Raw genomic sequence first — 18,299 nt, 5'->3', positions numbered from 1 at the left:
TAACATTCGATTTATACACCGCCGTTCAGGACAACTTAATGCCCACTCAGAGTGGTTTACAAAGTGTTATTATTACCCCACAACAATCACCCTGTGAGGTGGGTGGGGCTGAGAGAGCTCCAGAGAACTGTGACTCGCCTAAGGTCACCCAGCTGGCTTCGTGGAGGAGTGGGGAATCAAACCCGGCTCTCCAGATTAGAGTCCCGTGCTCTTAACCACTACACCAAACTGGCTCTCATAATTGATTATATTATAATCAATTGATTATATTATAACTGGCTCTCGTAATTGATTATATTCAACAATTTCCTGATGTTATCGGAAAACGATCTACCTGGCGTGAATCCTGTTTGATCAGGATGGATGTAGTTTAGTATGGTTTTGTTTAGTCGAGTGGCAAGGATGCTAGAGAAAATCTTAAGGTTGTGATTCAGAATAGAAATTGGCCTATACGACTCTGTTTTGGTGGGATCTTTTCCCTTTTTTTGTTAGCACTATGACCTTAGCTTTGCTCCATGATTTAGGCATTTTACCTTCTAGCAACACAAGGTTACATGTATTGACTACGAGTTGCACCAGTTTTTCTTTGAATTTCTTGTAAAATTCAATAGGAATCCCATCCCTTCCCGGATTTTTTTTATTTTTTAGGTTTTGAAAAGCGGACAGGACTTCCTCTGCTGTAATAGGCTGGTCCATGAAATTTAAGTGGTCTTGGGAGAGTTTTGACATAAATTTAGTAGCATTGAGGTATTTTATAATATTTTCTCATCAAGGGTGCCAGATTGGTAAAGATTTGGGTAAAAGTCCCAAAAGGATTGGACAATTTCTTTCGTAGTAGTGATCAATTTGCCTTGCGGGTTTTTTATTTGATGAATCATATTGGAAGAGACCCTGTGTTTGGCCCCCTGCCAGCCAGGTAAGTGGGTGTGGGGTGGGAAAGGGTGGGATCTGGGGATCCCCTGCCCTGGGTGGGGGAATGGCAACCTTATGGTATCTGAGTCCAAGTCTTTAGCTTGATGGGTGGTTCCATTGTAGTAAACTGATATGTTGGAAGAAGGGCTCCAGCGAAATCTGATGCCTGCATTTGTAAGCTTTGTAGTTAATTGGTTTAAGTAGCTTTCTTTTCTCTAGTGTTTCCTGAGAGAGATCCAGCAGGACTAGAATTTTTTTGCCATTGCATGTTAAGGAGTCTCAGACAGGTTTCTTTTAATATCTTTCCTCTGGTCCTTGGGTGCATAAATTGGATCAAGACGTCGCCTTGGGTGGTTAGAATGTGCAGAGGTTGGTGCACTGAACCTGTAAGCTTTTGCAGTTGCAGGAGCAACCCCTTCTTCTAGTTTTAAGGTGGTTGCTAGTCAGTTTGCAATAAAAGAAGCAAGATCAGCATTTTCTTCAATATTTTCCAGAAGGCCTCTGAGTTTTAAATTATCCTGTCTCCATGTATTGTCCAGAGCAGTAATTTTCTCTTGCAGAGTTGCAGTATCCTTTTGCAAAGACTATATGTCTTCTTGCAAAGTCATGCTCAGCTCTGCAGACTTGGCTGCCTCCTTAATGTTCTCAGTCAGTTCTTTGATCTGCATATGTATCGGTTGCAGGAGTTCTGTTGTTTTCAAAGTAAAAAAGTCTTCAGATCAGTTAGATCTCTTTTAGTTAGAGGAGTGTCCTCCATGCTGGGCATTTTATTTACAAGTGGCATTTTGGCTTCACTTGAGGCCTGAGCTGCTGATATGTTTGTTTGCTCTCCGGACGCCAGGAATGGCTTTAGAGACCCCGGATTTTTCAAAAGTGACTTGTCTTTGCTAGTTGAAGCCTTTCCTATGTCAAGTAAGGTTTTCAATCATTTTAAGATGATGTTTTTAGCATTGGAGGGAGTAGGGGCTTGGGAGAGCCTCACTCACGCATCTCCCATCTCAGCAGGTCCGCCCCCGTCTGAGAGTTTCTGTCCAAATAATACGAAGGTGAAGTTGGTTACTTATTCCCAGTTCCTTATTCGCATTTCCTTATTCCTTAATCGTTATTCGCAAAGCCAAAGAAAAATATTGTGGGAAAACTGAAAAGCTCTACACTCCAAAATGAAGTTTGCAGGGGCACATATTGTACACCTCCATATTCAGAAGACACAGCACTCTTAAGTGGACCTATACTGGGTCAGCCTACAAAACCCAGATCTTGAGTAAACAGCTTCAAAATAGGATGCCCCCAGAACAATTCAATAAGAAAGGGGCAGCAGCTGCAGCAGGAAAAAACTTTGGATCACCCCAAATCACACACCCCTGAACTCCAGAGCCTGTCCCCCACAAGAGGACATATGCTGGTGCTGATCCAGTCTCTGGTTCTGGACCTCAGGCCTCACATGTGGCCTGCCACCAAGCACCCATTATTACACATGGCTTTGATTATGGAACTGGTGAAAATATAAGCCCCCTGCAACCCCAAATAATCTTTGGATCACCCCAAATCACACACCCCTGAACTCCAGGGACTGTCCCCCACAAGAGGACATGTGCTGGTGCTGATCCAGTCTCTGGTTCTGGACCTCAGGCCTCACATGTGGCCTGCCACCAAGCACCCATTATTACACATGGCTTTGATTATGGAACTGGTGAAAATATAAGCCCCCTGCAACCCCAAATAATCTTTGGATCACCCCAAATCACACACCCCTGAACTCCAGGGACTGTCCCCCACAAGAGGACATGTGCTGGTGCTGATCCAGTCTGGTTCTGGACCTCAGGCCTCACATGTGGCCTGCTTCCAAGCACCCATTAATACACATGGCTTTGACTATGGAACTGGTGAAAATATAAGCCCCCTGCAACCCCAAATAATCTTTGGATCACCCCAAATCACACACCCCTGAACTCCAGAGACTGTCCCTCACAAGAGGACATGAGCTGGTGCTGATCCAGTCTCTGGTTCTGGACCTCAGGCCTCACATGTGGCCTGCCACCAAGCACCCAGTATTAGACATTTTTTGAATAAGGAAATGGTGAAAATATAAGCCCCCTGCAACCCCAATTAATCTTTGGATCACCCCAAATCACAGAGATCTGAACTCCAGAGCCTGTCCCCCACAAGAGGACATGTGCTGGTGCTGATCCAGTCTCTGGATCTGGACCTAAGGCCTCGCATGTGGCCTGCCACCAGCAATGGTCTCCTAGCAAGTTGGAGGGAATTAGTAGAAGGAGAAGCTTGCAAGAGGAGGAGTAACTTTTTCACTTATGTCACAATTGGGATTATAGTTACCAGGTCCAAATGGAAGAGGATGTTGAAGGGACAGCAGCTCCTTCACGGCAAGAAGAGGAAGAAGGGGCTCATGAGAGCAAGTGTGACCACTTACAATCAGGCACTCAAATGGATAAGTTAACACTCCCGTCCAGGATGCAACGATGAGCAGGCCCAAAACATGGCCAGCTTTAAAACAGAAGCAGTTCCCAATACAGGTTTCTGGGAGGTAGATGTTTTATTTAAACATCAACGCTCCGGAACCAGAGACTGGATCAGCACCAGCACATGTCCTCTTGGGGGGACAGTCTCTGGAGTTCAGATCTGCGTGATTTGGGGTGATCCCAAGATTAATTGGGGTTGCAGGGGGCTTATATTTTCACCATTTCCTTATTCAAAAAAAGGTCTAATACTGGGTGCTTGGTGGCAGGCCACATGCGAGGCCTGAGGTCCAGAACCAGAGACTGGACCAGCACCAGCACATGTCCTCTTGGGGGGACAGTCTCTGGAGTTCAGATCTGTGTGATTTGGGGTGATCCAAAGATTAATTGGGGTTGCAGAAGGCTTATATTTTCACCATTTCTTTATTCAAAAAAAGGTCTAATACTGGGTGCTTGGTGGCAGGCCACATGCGAGGCCTTAGGTCCAGAACCAGAGACTGGATCAGCACCAGCTCATGTCCTCTTGTGGGGGACAGGCTCTGGAGTTCAGAGGTGTGTGATTTGGGGTGATCCAAAGATTATTTGGGGTTGCAGGGGGCTTATATTTTCACCATTTCCTTATTCAAAAAAAGGTCTAATACTGGGTGCTTGGTGGCAGGCCACATGTGAGGCCTGAGGTCCAGAACCAGAGACTGGATCAGCACCAGCTCATGTCCTCTTGTGGGGGACAGGCTCTGGAGTTCAGAGGTGTGTGATTTGGGGTGATCCAAAGATTATTTGGGGTTGCAGGGGGCTTATATTTTCACCATTTCCTTATTCAAAAAATGTCTAATACTGGGTGCTTGGTGGCAGGCCACATGCGAAGCCTGAGGTCCAGAACCAGAGACTGGACCAGCACCAGCACATGTCCTCTTTGGGGGACAGTCTCTGGAGTTCAGGGGTGTGTGATTTGGGGTGATCCAAAGATTAATTGGGGTTGCAGGAGGCTTATATTTTCACCATTTCTTTATTCAAAAAAAGGTCTAATACTGGGTGCTTGGTGGCAGGCCACATGCAAGGCCTTAGGTCCAGAACCGGAGACTGGATCAGCACCAGCTCATGTCCTCTTGTGGGGGACAGTCTCTGGAGTTCAGAGGTGTGTGATTTGGGGTGATCCAAAGATTATTTGGGGTTGCAGGGGGCTTATATTTTCACCATTTCCTTATTCAAAAAAAGGTCTAATACTGGGTGCTTGGTGGCAGGCCACATGCGAGGCCTTAGGTCCAGAACCAGAGACTGGATCAGCACCAGCTCATGTCCTCTTGTGGGGGACAGGCTCTGGAGTTCAGAGGTGTGTGATTTGGGGTGATCCAAAGATTATTTGGGGTTGCAGGGGGCTTATATTTTCACCATTTCCTTATTCAAAAAAAGGTCTAATACTGGGTGCTTGGTGGCAGGCCACATGTGAGGCCTGAGGTCCAGAACCAGAAACTGGATCAGCACCAGCTCATGTCCTCTTGTGGGGGACAGTCTCTGGAGTTCAGATCTGTGTGATTTGGGGTGATCCAAAGTTTTTTCCTGCTGCAGCTGCTGCCCCTTTCTTCTTATTGAATTGTTCTGGGGGCATCCTATTTTGAAGCTGTTTACTCAAGATCTGGGTTTTGTAGGCTGACCCAGTATAGGTCCACTTAAGGGTGCTGTGTCTTCTGAATATGAAAGCGTACAATATGTGCCCCTGCAAACTTCATTTTGGAGTGTAGAGCTTTTCAGTTTTCCCACAATATTTTTCTTTGGCTTTGCGAATAACGAATAAGGAATAAGGAACTGCGAATAAGGAACTGGGAATAAGTAACCAACTTCAGCTTCGTCCAAATAATACACTTTTTGTTCACTGCAAAATTGGTTTTTTACTCTCAACTTTTATTTTCCCCTACCTCTCAAATAGCAAAAGTTAAGATACATGTGATGAGGCAATGTAGGGTACAGAAGGCTGCAGCACTCACTGAAGAATCAGGCATATTTGCAATTTTTCTTGTAAAAGTTTATACTTTTGATAGGCAAACTAGTATAATTTTATATGGTATGATACATTTTATAGTGTTAAAGCAGGAATATAAATAGTTTATGACGTTAAAGCAGGGAAATAAATATTACATGTCTATTTTTTTCTATATTCCCCCCTCTGAAACAAACATCCCCCCCCTTCAGAATTTCTGGACATTTTCCATTTCCATTGGGCTGCATGCAGCCCAACCCCCATACTGTGGGGTGATTCTTTCCCTTGCCAGGTGCCCAAGTCTTAACTGCTGGCAAGATCCAGCCCCAGCAAATCACCAGGGCAGAAGGAAGCTCTCTGGAAGCGCAGAGGGGCAGACCAGTGGCTCTTGTCTGGATCATTCCTTTTCCTGCATTGTGCAGGGGGTTGGACTAGATGACCCTGATGTACCTTCTAAGCCTATGATTCTCTCTGCAACACTGCCCAATGGACTGCAGCAGGTCTGGGAGCTGTATAGCAGTGGGGATTCTTGGGGAGCCCCTGGGAAGACTCTGACCTGCCTTGGCTTGAACTAGCAGCGCTTTTAACACCAGGAGTAAGAATCGGGGCCTGATTTGCAGGGCTTCTGGTTGAATCCCCAGAGCATCTGATTCTGCCCGAGGAAGCTTCCAACACTGTTTGTTCCTTGCTCTTCCAAGGGTCTCTTCCTGTGCATATAACTAATACCAGTGAAACATAATAGTAGATTTTCCTCCTGCACCTCCCTTCATCCTTCAGAGAGAGCAGCATGTGACACAAGTGGAGAGTCCTTTTCCTTATGATTCAACTATCTTCTCCTCCTCCTTTTGTTCTTTCCTCTTTCAGAGATTTCAGCAATCCGCTCGCCTTCTTCCACCTAGGCTGCATGGTTGGTCCCTGGAAATGGGATGCCAATCCCATTTAGGGATTGTAAAAGAAGCCAGAGCTTTCCCTTGCACCGGCTGTTGTTACCAGCTCGACCACAAGTGAGACAAAGAGGCAGAAGAAGATGTCCACAGTCACATCTGCAATCCAGGTGCCCCAGGGCCCTGTCAACCCTCCTCCCCCAGAGGTCACCAACCCCAACAAACCTGGAAGGAAAACCAACCAGCTACAGTACATGCAAAATGTTGTGGTGAAGACCCTGTGGAAGCATCAGTTTGCATGGCCCTTCTACCAACCAGTGGATGCAATTAAATTGAATTTGCCAGTGAGTATCTCCCATGCTTTCATTTTCGTCTGTTGCTCCCACTTTTGAGGCCCTCTAATGGCATTACGTGTAATCATGGTTTGCTTTCCTTAACCATGAGTAAATTAAATTAGGTCTGATTTCTAAACTGTGGCTTAGGATTCATTGCATGCATTCAGGGGAGGGGGCCATGACTCATTGGGAGAACGTTTGCTTGGCATGGAGCAGGTCTCAGGTTCAATCCCCAGCATCACCAGTTCTGAAGTAAGGATTCGTTTGTAAGTGATGTAAAACACCTCCACCTGTAACCCGGGAGACTGCTGTCACTGAGAACAGACCATACTGTCCGTGTCACGTCAGTGGTATAAGACAGCTTCATGTGTTCATGCTAAAGTTACGAAATTGTAATTTTTTGCATCAGTCGCAGGAAGCCCTGGGATACTTTTTCGAGGCATTTAGCAGATGGTGTTTCATCTGCCAAGGTCTAGGCTCCATTAATTTCACAATACAGTTGAAGAATGTTATCAGAGCTCTATCCAATCACAACTGCTTGGATGAACTTTGGCTGCTGCGGCAAATGATGAGGTCAGGTCATTTTCGGAGTCTAGCCCAGTCTATTTCTATGGTGCTTGGCCTTTGCCCTTCTTGGCTTATTTAATGTAGCCAGAGTGCATCTTGTGCATGGGCCAAGAGACTTGGAATGCTTTGCTAAAGGAAATGATCATGCCAACCACTTTGAGGGGAGTGTAATGTCAGGGCTTGCGGCGGCCGCCACCGCTGGCCAGAACACCGATCTGTCCAGCCCTGGCATCAAAGGGGTGGCAGGGATGCTGCAGGACCCTGCTTTGTGGAAGGAGGGGCGGTATACCTCATCCAGACTCCCTCTCAGTCCACTCGCTGGCCTGCTCAACCTGCTCCACTCATCCCCTTTGATCTCCGCCATCTCCTCCTCCATCAGCTTTCCTCCTCGCCTCCGCTCTCGCTCTCACTCTGCTCCTACTCAACCCACCCCACCCTGTGGGTAGGCTTCCCTTTTATCCCTTCAGCCTAGCCATGCTCCACCTGCCAACCACGCCCTCCTGCTACCTTCTAACCAGGGCCCTAGTTGGCCTAGGCAGCTGCGCCTGGGCTTGTTTGCCTGGAAGCACTGGGCCGGTCCACCTGCGCCTCATTGGCTGACTGTCCAGCCTCCCTGGCTGAGCTGATGGCTGAAGGCAGGCACAGCTGAGCCTCCTTGGCTGGCTGTCCATCTTCTCCCACAGAATGCCTCAGGCAGCTCCACCTGGAGCTGCTTAGCTCCTAGCATCCCCTGGGCTAGGTGATTGCTTTCCAGCTGGGCTGCAGGCTGGGGCGTGGCTCTGAGCTGCTGAGGCTGCTTCTCCTCCCTGGCTGGTAAGGCTTCAGCTTGGCCCACTGCTGGCTGCCTGTCCCCACTGTCTTGGCCTTCCCCATCTGCTCTAGCCCCCTCTGGGTTGCCCCCATTCTCCCTACCTGGCCCCCTGGACTCCCACTGGAGGGTGCGGCTAGCTGGCCTCAATCTGCCCCTTCTAACCCTCTGAGGCTTGGGTGTCTCTTCCCTTTCCCCTGTGGCCGGCTGGTGCTGGGTCTGGCTGTCTGCTGAGGCAGCTGGGCCCCTGTCTCCCGGGGGTCTCCCATCCTGTTCTCCAGGTAAGTCCGGGGGCTGGGCTGTAGACCCCGGACATGTAAGACATTCTCCATTTTAGTACCTCTCCCGTATCCATCCACCTGGCATTGGATCTTCTCTTTTATCAGACCACGTTAAAATATCTCTCTTTTCCCAGGCGTTTTGTTGGTTAGGTTGATAGTTGTCCTTCCCTTCCACTTGCCAGATGTTTTAATTCTGCCTGGATAGCCGTAGGAAAGACTGCTGTAATACTACGCTCTGCTTTTATCACATGCTGTGATACTTTCACTGTTTGTGTCTCAATTTTAAGATACTACTTTTCTGTTTTTAGGACTCTGCTGGTCAAGTTTCACAGGGGTTTTTGTTTGTTTTTTAAAATTTGCTGATTAATTTATTTGAATTGTTTTATTGATTCTTTGTAATTTTTCATTTGATGTAATCTGCCTTGAGAGCCATCTATGGTTCAGGGCTAACCTGAACATCCATGAGAGTTCCAGGTCCGGACTGTGATTTTAAATAATCATTTACTGGGAGTTCCGACATGTACTGGGAGTTCTGGACACAGAACTTGTTCTGGACACAGAACTTCCAGTACATGTTGCCCTGGGAATACAAGGTATAAACATTTAAAATAAATAATATTGGGTGTCTACCCAGAATGGTATGCAAAATAGAAAAGAGTCCAGTAGCACCTTTAAGACTAACCAACTTTACTGTAGCATAAGCTTTCCAGAATCACAGTTCTCTTCATCAGATGCAGATCCTTGCATCTGATGAAGAGAAGTGTGATTCTGGAAAGCTTATGCTACAGTAAAGATGGTTAGTCTTAAAGGTGCTACTGGACTCTTTTCTATTTTGCTACTACAGACTAACATGGCTAACTCCTCTGGATCTATAACCAGAATGGTATGCACTTTAATCATGTTTGCTCCCTTGTTCCCTGTAAGCTAAGAAGCTCCCTTGTTCCCTGTAAGCTAAGAAGCCCCCAGCCCTTAAGCCATTTCTCATCCAGCCCCTTAACTGTTTGTTCAGCAGCCCCTGGTCCATTTTGGATGCCCTTTTCTGCAGCTTGTTCATAATTTTAGTTCAGTTGCTTTTTCTTTTTCCTTTATGTTGAATTTGAGTTGTAAGATCCCTTGATGCAGAGATCTGTCGTTTGGATTTTTGTTAATCCACAAAGTGCCAGTATGTGAATGGTTCTGTATACATAGTAAATGGTGGGATTCTAGTAAAAATGTCTTTCTCCCCTTTTTCCAGGATTATCACAAAATAATCAAAAACCCAATGGACATGGGGACGATCAAGAAACGGCTGGAACACAACTATTACTGGAGTGCCAGCGAATGTATGCAGGATTTCAACACCATGTTTACAAATTGTTACATATACAACAAGGTAAAGGGTGTGGGTCCGGGACCGGAAGGTGTGCTGCAGCTTCTGTATGCAAAAGTCACACTCCTCCTGGTCTGTGAACGTCCACTCAGGTGTCCACTGGGAGCCTGGTGGAGGGAGCCAGCCTTCAGAGTAATTTCTTTGTTGGCCCCCACATTGAAATCAAGCACATTGTTAAAACAAGGATACCCGTAGTTTCTCCTGTAAGGAGTGAGAAAATACTTTAAAGCTCATAACTGAATGTTACAGACAGAGAGAGGGAGAAGTATTTCTTTCTTGTGGCATATCTGACTGTTCCCCAGAACTGCAAAGATGGCACCAACTTTATTTATTTGAATATTTTAGCCCGCTTTCCCCCACACACTGGGAACTCAAAAGCAGCTTACAATATAAAATACACATAAATAACACACATTTAAACAAAAATGCAGAACCCAAACCCCACCCCCCACCCCAAACAAAGACAAAAACAGGTGATGAGTCACAGAGAGGTCCCAGGCTGGGCCAGATTCTGTGGATTGATGTAGTTCCCACAGGGCCTTAGGCTGCCGGCCCCAGAGCCAAGAGCTCTCTGGCCCTTGCTCTTCCAGTTACACCTCTGACCAGGCTTTAAGTTACCTGCAACATCAACAACAACACCTGTATATAGTATTTTCAAGTGTCCAAAGCACTTTGCATACAGTTTGGTGTAGTGGTTAAGAGCAGCAGGACTCTAATCTGGAGAGCTGGGTTTGATTCCCCACTCCTCTGCTTTAAGCCAGCTGGGTGACCTTGGGCCAGTTGCAGCTCTTCCAGAGCTCTCAGCCCCAGCCACCTCACAGGGTGATTGTTGTAGGGATAACATGCTTTGTAAGCTGCTCTGAGTGGGCTTTAAGTTGTCCTGAAGGCAGTACATAAATTGAATGTTATTACTATTTATTATTATAAAATTGCAATCAGTCTTATGACTGCCCTAAAAGTAGGCCAGTATTTAAAATGTGCCCCATATATATCAATTTTGTTGTTTATTATTGTTTTAATTGCTGTTTTTATCAGCCACTTTGAGAGTAAACATTTCCTGGGAAAGCAAGTTAACAGTATCTTACTTGAATAAATAAACATGGCAGATGTGTGGCTGAGAGAGAATGGTTTGCCTCCAGCTATTTAGTAAACCTTTGGCTGAGGTAAGATTTGAACTGGTGACTTCCGGAAGACTCTGTCTCTGAACCATTGTACTCTACTCAGGGGTCATTTCGTAGAAAAAGAGCTGCAGGAACTGATTAGCATAACTGATTTGCATATGCCACACACCCTGACCTCACCTGTCCTGGCTGTTTTGGACCCAATCCTAGCCATTCAGGACTGAAATTGGGCCCAAAATGGCAAAAAGGAGTGGAAAATAACTGAAAAGGGGCCTAAAATGGTCAGAAGTGGGCTGCTGCTGAGTGGGAGAGTCATCCACCACCTGTCAGAGGCCCGATCCTGGCCATTTTGGGACCAATCCTGACTGTTTTAGGCCAGGTGGGGCCACCTGACATGTGACCTCTTTGGAGAACTACCAGAATTGCGTTCCTGCGCGTTACCCCTCAAAATGAGTCCTGCTTCTTCTTTGCCCTTGAGCTGATCACATATGAGTGTGAGGGCAATGCTATGTGCCCCAGAATACACCACTGGCCTATTGTTGAAGATCCAAGTGTGAAAGCAGAAGTTGCATTAAGATAATGGGTGATTCCCCACTAGTGGTTTTCCACGGTTCAGCTTCCAAATGACCTCAATTTTTTTTTGCGTTTCCACATGTGGGAAGGCGATCCTAGCAGAAGCTTCGAAGTCACTGCAGGTTTTGTCCGTTTTTTTCCTTCCTGCTTTTCCCCGACTTATTTGTCCATGCGCAGCAGATTAGGGATTTTAATCATGCGAAATTCTTTATCCGATGTTCTCCCCACCCTTGCCCTTTTCTCCCGCCCTTCAAATCAACTAAATTTGATTGATTGATCATGTTTTTCAAGCCACACCCACTACCCTTCCCCTTCCCCTCTTATTTCTCTCTCTTTTTTAAAAAAAAATTATAAAAAACGTTACGACATTTCTACATGTCTATGCAGAAACATACTGTGTCACGTGACGACAGCTGCCCAATAATGGGTCCATTTTTCAACAGGTCAAATTTGTTACTTGTTGCTCACTGACAGCTGGCAGCTTCTGAGGCAGAGGGAAAGCGGGGTCATCGGTAACAATTTTCCCTCCAAATGTCAATAACCAATACTCATTCCACGATATTGGCGGGAAATGCTCTGACCTATCAGATGTGTTTGTTTGATGCAACGTTTATATGTAGCAATGTTTTTTTGAGAATTTTTTTTTTTTAAATGAAGATGATCTTCATTTCCCCCAGGAAAAGCGACGAGGAATTGATTTTTATACTGGCAAATTCCGCACGATGGACTTTGAGCATGATGAAATGAAATTTCAATGTGAAACAAAAGTCTTAATGTGGAATCGGAGAGCGGTGGATTCATACGACTCCATTGCAGCACGACTGCTCAGAAAGTCCAATCAAAGTCGATCATGCGAAATCCCCCAATATTTTGCTGACATTCAGACTGAAATTGATTTTTAATATTATTTTTAGTTCTTTGTAAAGCCAAAATTTGGCTCCTGAAACAGCTAATCATGGCAAACGTTTTTGAGTCAAAAATTCACAGAATGGACACTGCCATAATTCTGAAATGTGAATCTCTGGATCTGGAATTTCAGTCTCCTCTTTACCAAAGACTAGAACTTCTGTGTTCAGATTGTTAATGTTACTCAAATACTGTCTGTGTCTGCAAGCCCCCAATTTGGCATTTGCTGCTGTGGGATGAAACTGTCATTCACGTTTAGAACATAAATATGTATTATGTAATGTGTAGTCTGGGATTCAGATATTGCAAAATGTTGTTTTCATCCCTGATTGGCATTCTGATGCAGAGGATGGGGGATCCCATTTCACATGTTTCCTTCCTTGCATGCCTGCAGTCATTCTGGGCCTTGGGGAATTTATTTGGGTAGAAAGGTGGCATGTTTTAAATAAAATATAAATAAATTCTGATTTGCATGCACGCCTGCATTTGCAGCTAGGATGAATTTGTCCACTTGATGGCAGAGCTAGACATACCAGGATGGTAAGGTAAGAGGGTTGCTGCAGTGCAGGATTTTGGATGCCAGTAAGAAAGAAATGGAACAGGAGCTGTCTGCCTTGCAGGGTACTCTCTGTAAGCCCCTCAGAAACTCTGCCTGTGTTAATTTGGAGGCAGAGGGATGCCTTTTGGATAGTCTGCCTCAGGCACCCAGATTCTTGGGCAGTGCAGCTTCCTATATGCAGGCCAGTGGTGTGAAGATATGGGGTTTTTGGCCCCCCTGGATGACCAGTGCTTGCTTCTCTCTTCTTCCCTTCCTCTGACCAGCCCACCGATGACATTGTCCTTATGGCTCAAGCCCTGGAGAAGATCTTCCTGCAGAAAGTGGCCCAGATGCCTCAAGAGGAAGTTGAATTGTTACCTCCAGTTCCAAAAGGCAAAACTCGGAAATCGGCTGCCAGCGCTCACAATGCAGGTCAGGGGGCAGTCTCTGAAACTCCGGGCCACCTCAGCTTCTAAACCAAAACAGATAGCAAAAAAAGCTAAATATGCAATCTATTCATTATGCACATTGACTAAAATGTGCATATTATGTATGGTTTATTTGTATAATTTATTCTGCTTCTGCTTATCATAGAAAGGGCACAAAGCCCTTTGACCAATGGGAATCCAACATGCCCCCCCTTCTCCTCCCCCAGGCACAATTACTATTACAGATCAGTTTTCTCTGATCTGTCCACTGCATCCCTTCCGAGGCCAGAGGAACTTTGCCTCTGCAGTGGATCCTGAGGCAGCCTCCTGATTGGATTACCATAGGACTGCCCTGAAGAGTTGTTCAGAAGCTATAGTTAGGCTGCTTCCATGTGACAATGATTCTTTTTGTAGCTTTCTGTTGCAATTGGAGAAGCATTCCCAATGGCAACAGAGCATCCATATGGAAATTTTCCCCATGCTTTCCTTGGTTGAGCCCCCACATGCCACCAGAGGACTTTTGCAGGCTTTTTTTAAAAAAAAAAATCTGCAATTGACATATTACTGTAGCATTATAATGATAGGTCTCCTGAATTCTCAGCTTTCATTAAAAAAAAAACCTCTCTAGCCCCCTTTTGTTACAAAGGTAAAAGGAGAAAGGCCTGACTCTGCAATGAAAAGGACTGGTGCAGTGATTCTCACTGTGTCCCAGGCGCTTAGCAATATTCCGCATTCCTAGAAAAGTGGGCCAGGATATTGCCCAGTTAGGCTTATGGTTTAGAGTTGGTTTCTACCTTGAATCAGCCACTGTAGGAGAGACTAGAGTACAAGTAACCTGCAAGCTTCCCAGAGCTGAGAGTCTGTGACAGATTATCTAATTCATATCCAGTTTAGGAGTCTGCACCATTCATTCTTGTGAGAATTTTCCTCATTAGCTTGAACAGTGGTAGAATCCTTATTGAGTCTATGTGAGATACTCTCTGAGAGAGACTCCTCTTTTAAAACACAGTGAAATATGATGGATCTAGACATCTGAGCTTTAGCAAGTAGAACAAGCAGAAAACTTCTTTGAGTTAATGATTTTATTTAAAATAAGACATAGCTCTTTTTCTTAGGCAAGAACTAGACAGGTACATGCAGATGCTCATTTATCCTGCTATTACAGAAAAACACATGCGATAAAAATCAGATCTAATATTTCTCAAACTGGGTTTTAGCTGAGTGGTAGAATGCTATGCAGAGTTTTAAAGCACTGCGCACACAGAGAGAGAACTCACCTAAAATCTCTGAATAGAAGCCACCAGCAGAAATTAGCCTAATACATGCCATTTTTAATAGAAAAGGTGACAGTTAGAAACAGATAAATATTTTTGTCTTTAACACGTGATTGTTCTCTAAATAAAGTGATTGGTCCCACAAATAATGATAAAGATAAGCAACAGATACACTTGGAATACATTGTGATAACACTCATTCAGTTCTCAAAGCAAAATTCTAAGGCTAAACTGGGCACTTTTTGCAATTAAAAATTAATAATAAATTACTATTTCTTCTGCTGCACTAATGAACTAACAGTTTTAAAGGCAGTCCTGTATTTATCCTGACTAGCTGCTGAACCTTAGAGAGGTTATGAAATTAAGTAAGAATATATATGATTAACATTGAATACCTATGAATTAAATCATAGACATGCAACCAGGCCTTGTGCCAGGGATAGAGGTAAAAAGATTATTGTGCCTATGCCCCAGAAATTACATTGCCAGTTTGCCTATGATCCAGATTTGGGCGTCCTTAATGACAGCAGCCAGAGATGCTTGACCCTTCTCTTCCATGTTCATTGTTGGTTTCCTGTGCAGTCCACATGTGCCAATTGGAGGTTTTTTGTAGCTTTTTATCCACAAGAGGGTGCTTGCTGCCTCCCAGAGTACAGGCGCAGCTGTTTTTCTTGCCCGAACAGCTCTCTACTGGGAGGCATGACACTCTCTATCCTCAGTTCCTCTTTCACCACCGATAGAAGAGGTTCTGTAGTGTTTGTTCTTCTGTTCCTTCAATGGTAATTCTTTTCCTTCTTCTTTCTCTTGGAAACAGCAAGAACAGTGAGTCGGTATGGCCGAGAAGGCACTCTTTAAATGGTGCACCCAGTGCCACCTAAAAATGACAAAAACCGACGGGCATTCTCTTTGCTTTATTTGCCTTGGCGAAAGGCATAACGTTAATGCGTGCAAGCATTTCCAGGGTTTTACTCTGAAAGCCTGAGCAGAGAATGCTTCCTGGCTCAAGGCTTCCATATGGGAACGAGCCCTATCAGCTGCCAATAGCCTTGCTACTATGGCCGCAAATCATATGCAGTTGCGGAGCTAGTGGCGCACTCATAACTGACTGCTCCACCCATTCCAATGCCCAGGGATCCAAGACTGTTGGAGTCGGTAAGATCTCGGACCCGACAACTTTCTTCGACTCATAAGTTGTTGAGTGTATCAGACCCAGCTCGGAGCAGGCAACTCCACTCAACACCGAGATCGCCATCATGCTCAGATCCAACTCATTCCTCCCCAGTCCGATGATCAAAGTTGAGAGAGTCAACTATGGCACCGGGGATGTTGCACCTCTATCAGATACTAGCTTGGATCCGAACCCCTATGTTGAGGGAGCGGAAGCTGAATCTCCTTACAAGAAATCACACTCCAAGATTAAGCACTCATCTAAAAAGTAAGATACCTCTAAGCAGGCAACCAGAAAGAGGCCTATGTCAGATGTGGAGATAATAGAGCCCCCACAGACACTTTCAATGCAATCAAGGTCTCATTCGGCTTACTCTTCAGAAGAAGAGGGAGAAATTACCGGAGGACCCGGCACATATCAGAGCCAGACATTACATGATCAGCACAAACCATGCTGCACTCACTGGTGTTTTCAGTGATTCCACCAGGAGATGCCCGTGGACTATGGAATCAATACGGGGGAGCCCTACGAAACGGATTCAGTTGCCTCCATTACAGAGACCTCTGACAGATTCCAACGGCGACAGCGTGCTATTCCAAGTCTGGCCATGGTTTACCATTTATCGGATTCAAAACCAGATTCCTACTGTCGTGAAGGGAGCCCCAGCATCCCATCAGACCCATCCCCAGATGAGGCAACTAGTGATGCAGGTTCAGCCTTCCCAATGGATGACTTTACACTGTATTCTGAACAATTACTCAGGATGGCGAGAGCACTTGATATAGACATCTCATCTACAGAACCAAGACCAAAGGATAAAATTTTGCAGCACCTTTACTCGGGGAACCCAGCAAATGTAGCCTTAATACATTCCCCATAATAGAAGGTTTTGTTGACCTTACAGATTCTCTCTGTGAGAAACCAGCATCCAACCTTCCAGTGTCCAAGAAGGCAGATGGCCTGTACAAGACCAAGGATAATGCATGCCCAGTTCTTTTCACGCACCCTCCTCCTTCCTCCCTTGTGACGGAGGAAATGCAAACACAACAGAGACGGGGTCCACACTAAACACCAGCAAACATGGAGGGAGAGAAATTGGATGGCATTGGATGAAAAATCTACTTGTCTGCAGCACTTAACATCAACATAGCAAATTACTTGGCCATAATGGGAACATGCCATATTTTTCTGTGGAACAAAGCTGCTGCCTTCAATGACCTGAAGAACAGAAAATCTTAATCAAGGTGGTACATGAGGAGACACTGTCGAAACAACAGATCAATGCAGGGAGGAACATAGCTGATGCTGCCACCAGAACGCTGCTGTTGAAGAGACGTGCTTGGCTCAGATCAACAGCATTGCCTGTGGAGACCCACAGTAGGGTAGAAGACCTCCCGTTTGAAGGATGCTTGCTCTTCTCTGAGAAAACAGACAATTACCTATCACTAAAAAGAAAAGACAGGCAGACGGCTTGATCATACAGAATCTTATCATCAGGTCAACAAGGGTCCAATAGACTCCAATTTCACCACCAATAGTACTATAGGAACCAGTCCTATAGGTACCAACCCATACCAGTTTCCAGAGGAGAAGACAGACACACAGAGGCAGACAAAGGGCTAATATTCCTCATAATAAGAAGCAAGGTCAAAGCTCCAAGCAGTTCTGACTATCATGGGATCAGGAATCCCTGTTTGAAGAGAGGCTCAGTTCATTTTACTCAGCCTGGTGCCTCATTACAAATGAGTGTTGAATATAATCAGAGAAGGTTATAAAGTTGAATTTAACTGTTTGCCATGTCTTTAGTTTGCCTGCTAGGTTTTCAAAGGGTCTCTCAAGGGAATTGAGATATGAGTCGAAGGCTCTTACAGACAAAGGAGCTGTGTAGAGGGTGCCTGATGCCAAATCCCACCTAAGCCTTTACTCTAATTTTTTTCTCGTACAAAAGAAGGATGGTGGATTTAGGCAGATTCTAGATTTGAGATGATTCAATGTGAAGATTTGAAAATTTAAAATGTTTACTCTGGAGATGGTACTCTGTTACCTTCAAACTCTTGGTTTGCAGTTTTGGATTTGAAAGACTCGTACTGTTACACATCTGTATACCCTTCCTGCAGGAAATATCTGAAATTTACATTCAATGGGAGTACTTATCAGTACCGAGTCCTCCCCTTTGGTCTAGCTACAGCTCCTAGAATCTTTACCAAGTGCATGGCCATAGTAATCCACGCTGCTCCATTTACTCTTACCTCGATGACTGACTGATTTCAGCTCAGTCAGAGGGAGCATCACAAGAATATGTGAACTTGATTATAAAAACATGCCTAGACTTGGGTCTAATAATAAATTTTAAGGAATCCAATCTGGTACTGGGAAGGAGGGTACAATTTATTGGTGCCATTCTAGATGCATCTGTTAATAAGGCATTCCTACCAAGGGAAAGGGCACAGAAGTTAAAAAGCGTTAGTTACATCTTTCAAAAACTGTAGATTCCAATCAGCACTGAGAATACAGACGTTATTGGGCCTAATGGCAGCTATTATGTTAGTAGGTCCTCTAGTGAAACTACGTATGAGAGAGTTGCAACTATAGTTCCTATCGAAACATCATCCGGAACTGCACTCTCAGGAGAGGAAGTATAATATACCCAGAATAATACTTAGATCTCTAGAATGGTGGCTCACAG

General features: G+C 45.0%; 1 protein-coding gene across 4 annotated transcripts in view; it reads left to right on the top strand.

Annotated features, from left to right (window-relative positions):
- The window catches only part of BRD3 (bromodomain containing 3), a 93,396-nt gene that overhangs the window by 21,330 nt on the left and 53,767 nt on the right, over nt 1–18,299 (top strand). For all 4 annotated transcript variants that reach the window (XM_054997429.1, XM_054997428.1, XM_054997426.1 and 1 more), the window contains exons 2-4: nt 6,226–6,589; nt 9,471–9,608; nt 13,028–13,175. In XM_054997429.1, the coding sequence (XP_054853404.1) occupies nt 6,389–6,589; nt 9,471–9,608; nt 13,028–13,175 (487 nt within the window). In that variant the 5' untranslated portion in view covers nt 6,226–6,388. The remainder of the gene's footprint in view (nt 1–6,225; nt 6,590–9,470; nt 9,609–13,027; nt 13,176–18,299) is intronic.

This window comes from Eublepharis macularius, chromosome 14 (assembly GCF_028583425.1).
Source record: "Eublepharis macularius isolate TG4126 chromosome 14, MPM_Emac_v1.0, whole genome shotgun sequence".
In the NCBI taxonomy this organism is placed as follows: domain Eukaryota; kingdom Metazoa; phylum Chordata; class Lepidosauria; order Squamata; family Eublepharidae; genus Eublepharis; species Eublepharis macularius.
Note: the sequence above shows the minus strand (reverse complement) of the source record. Positions and strands in the feature narration are given on the sequence as shown.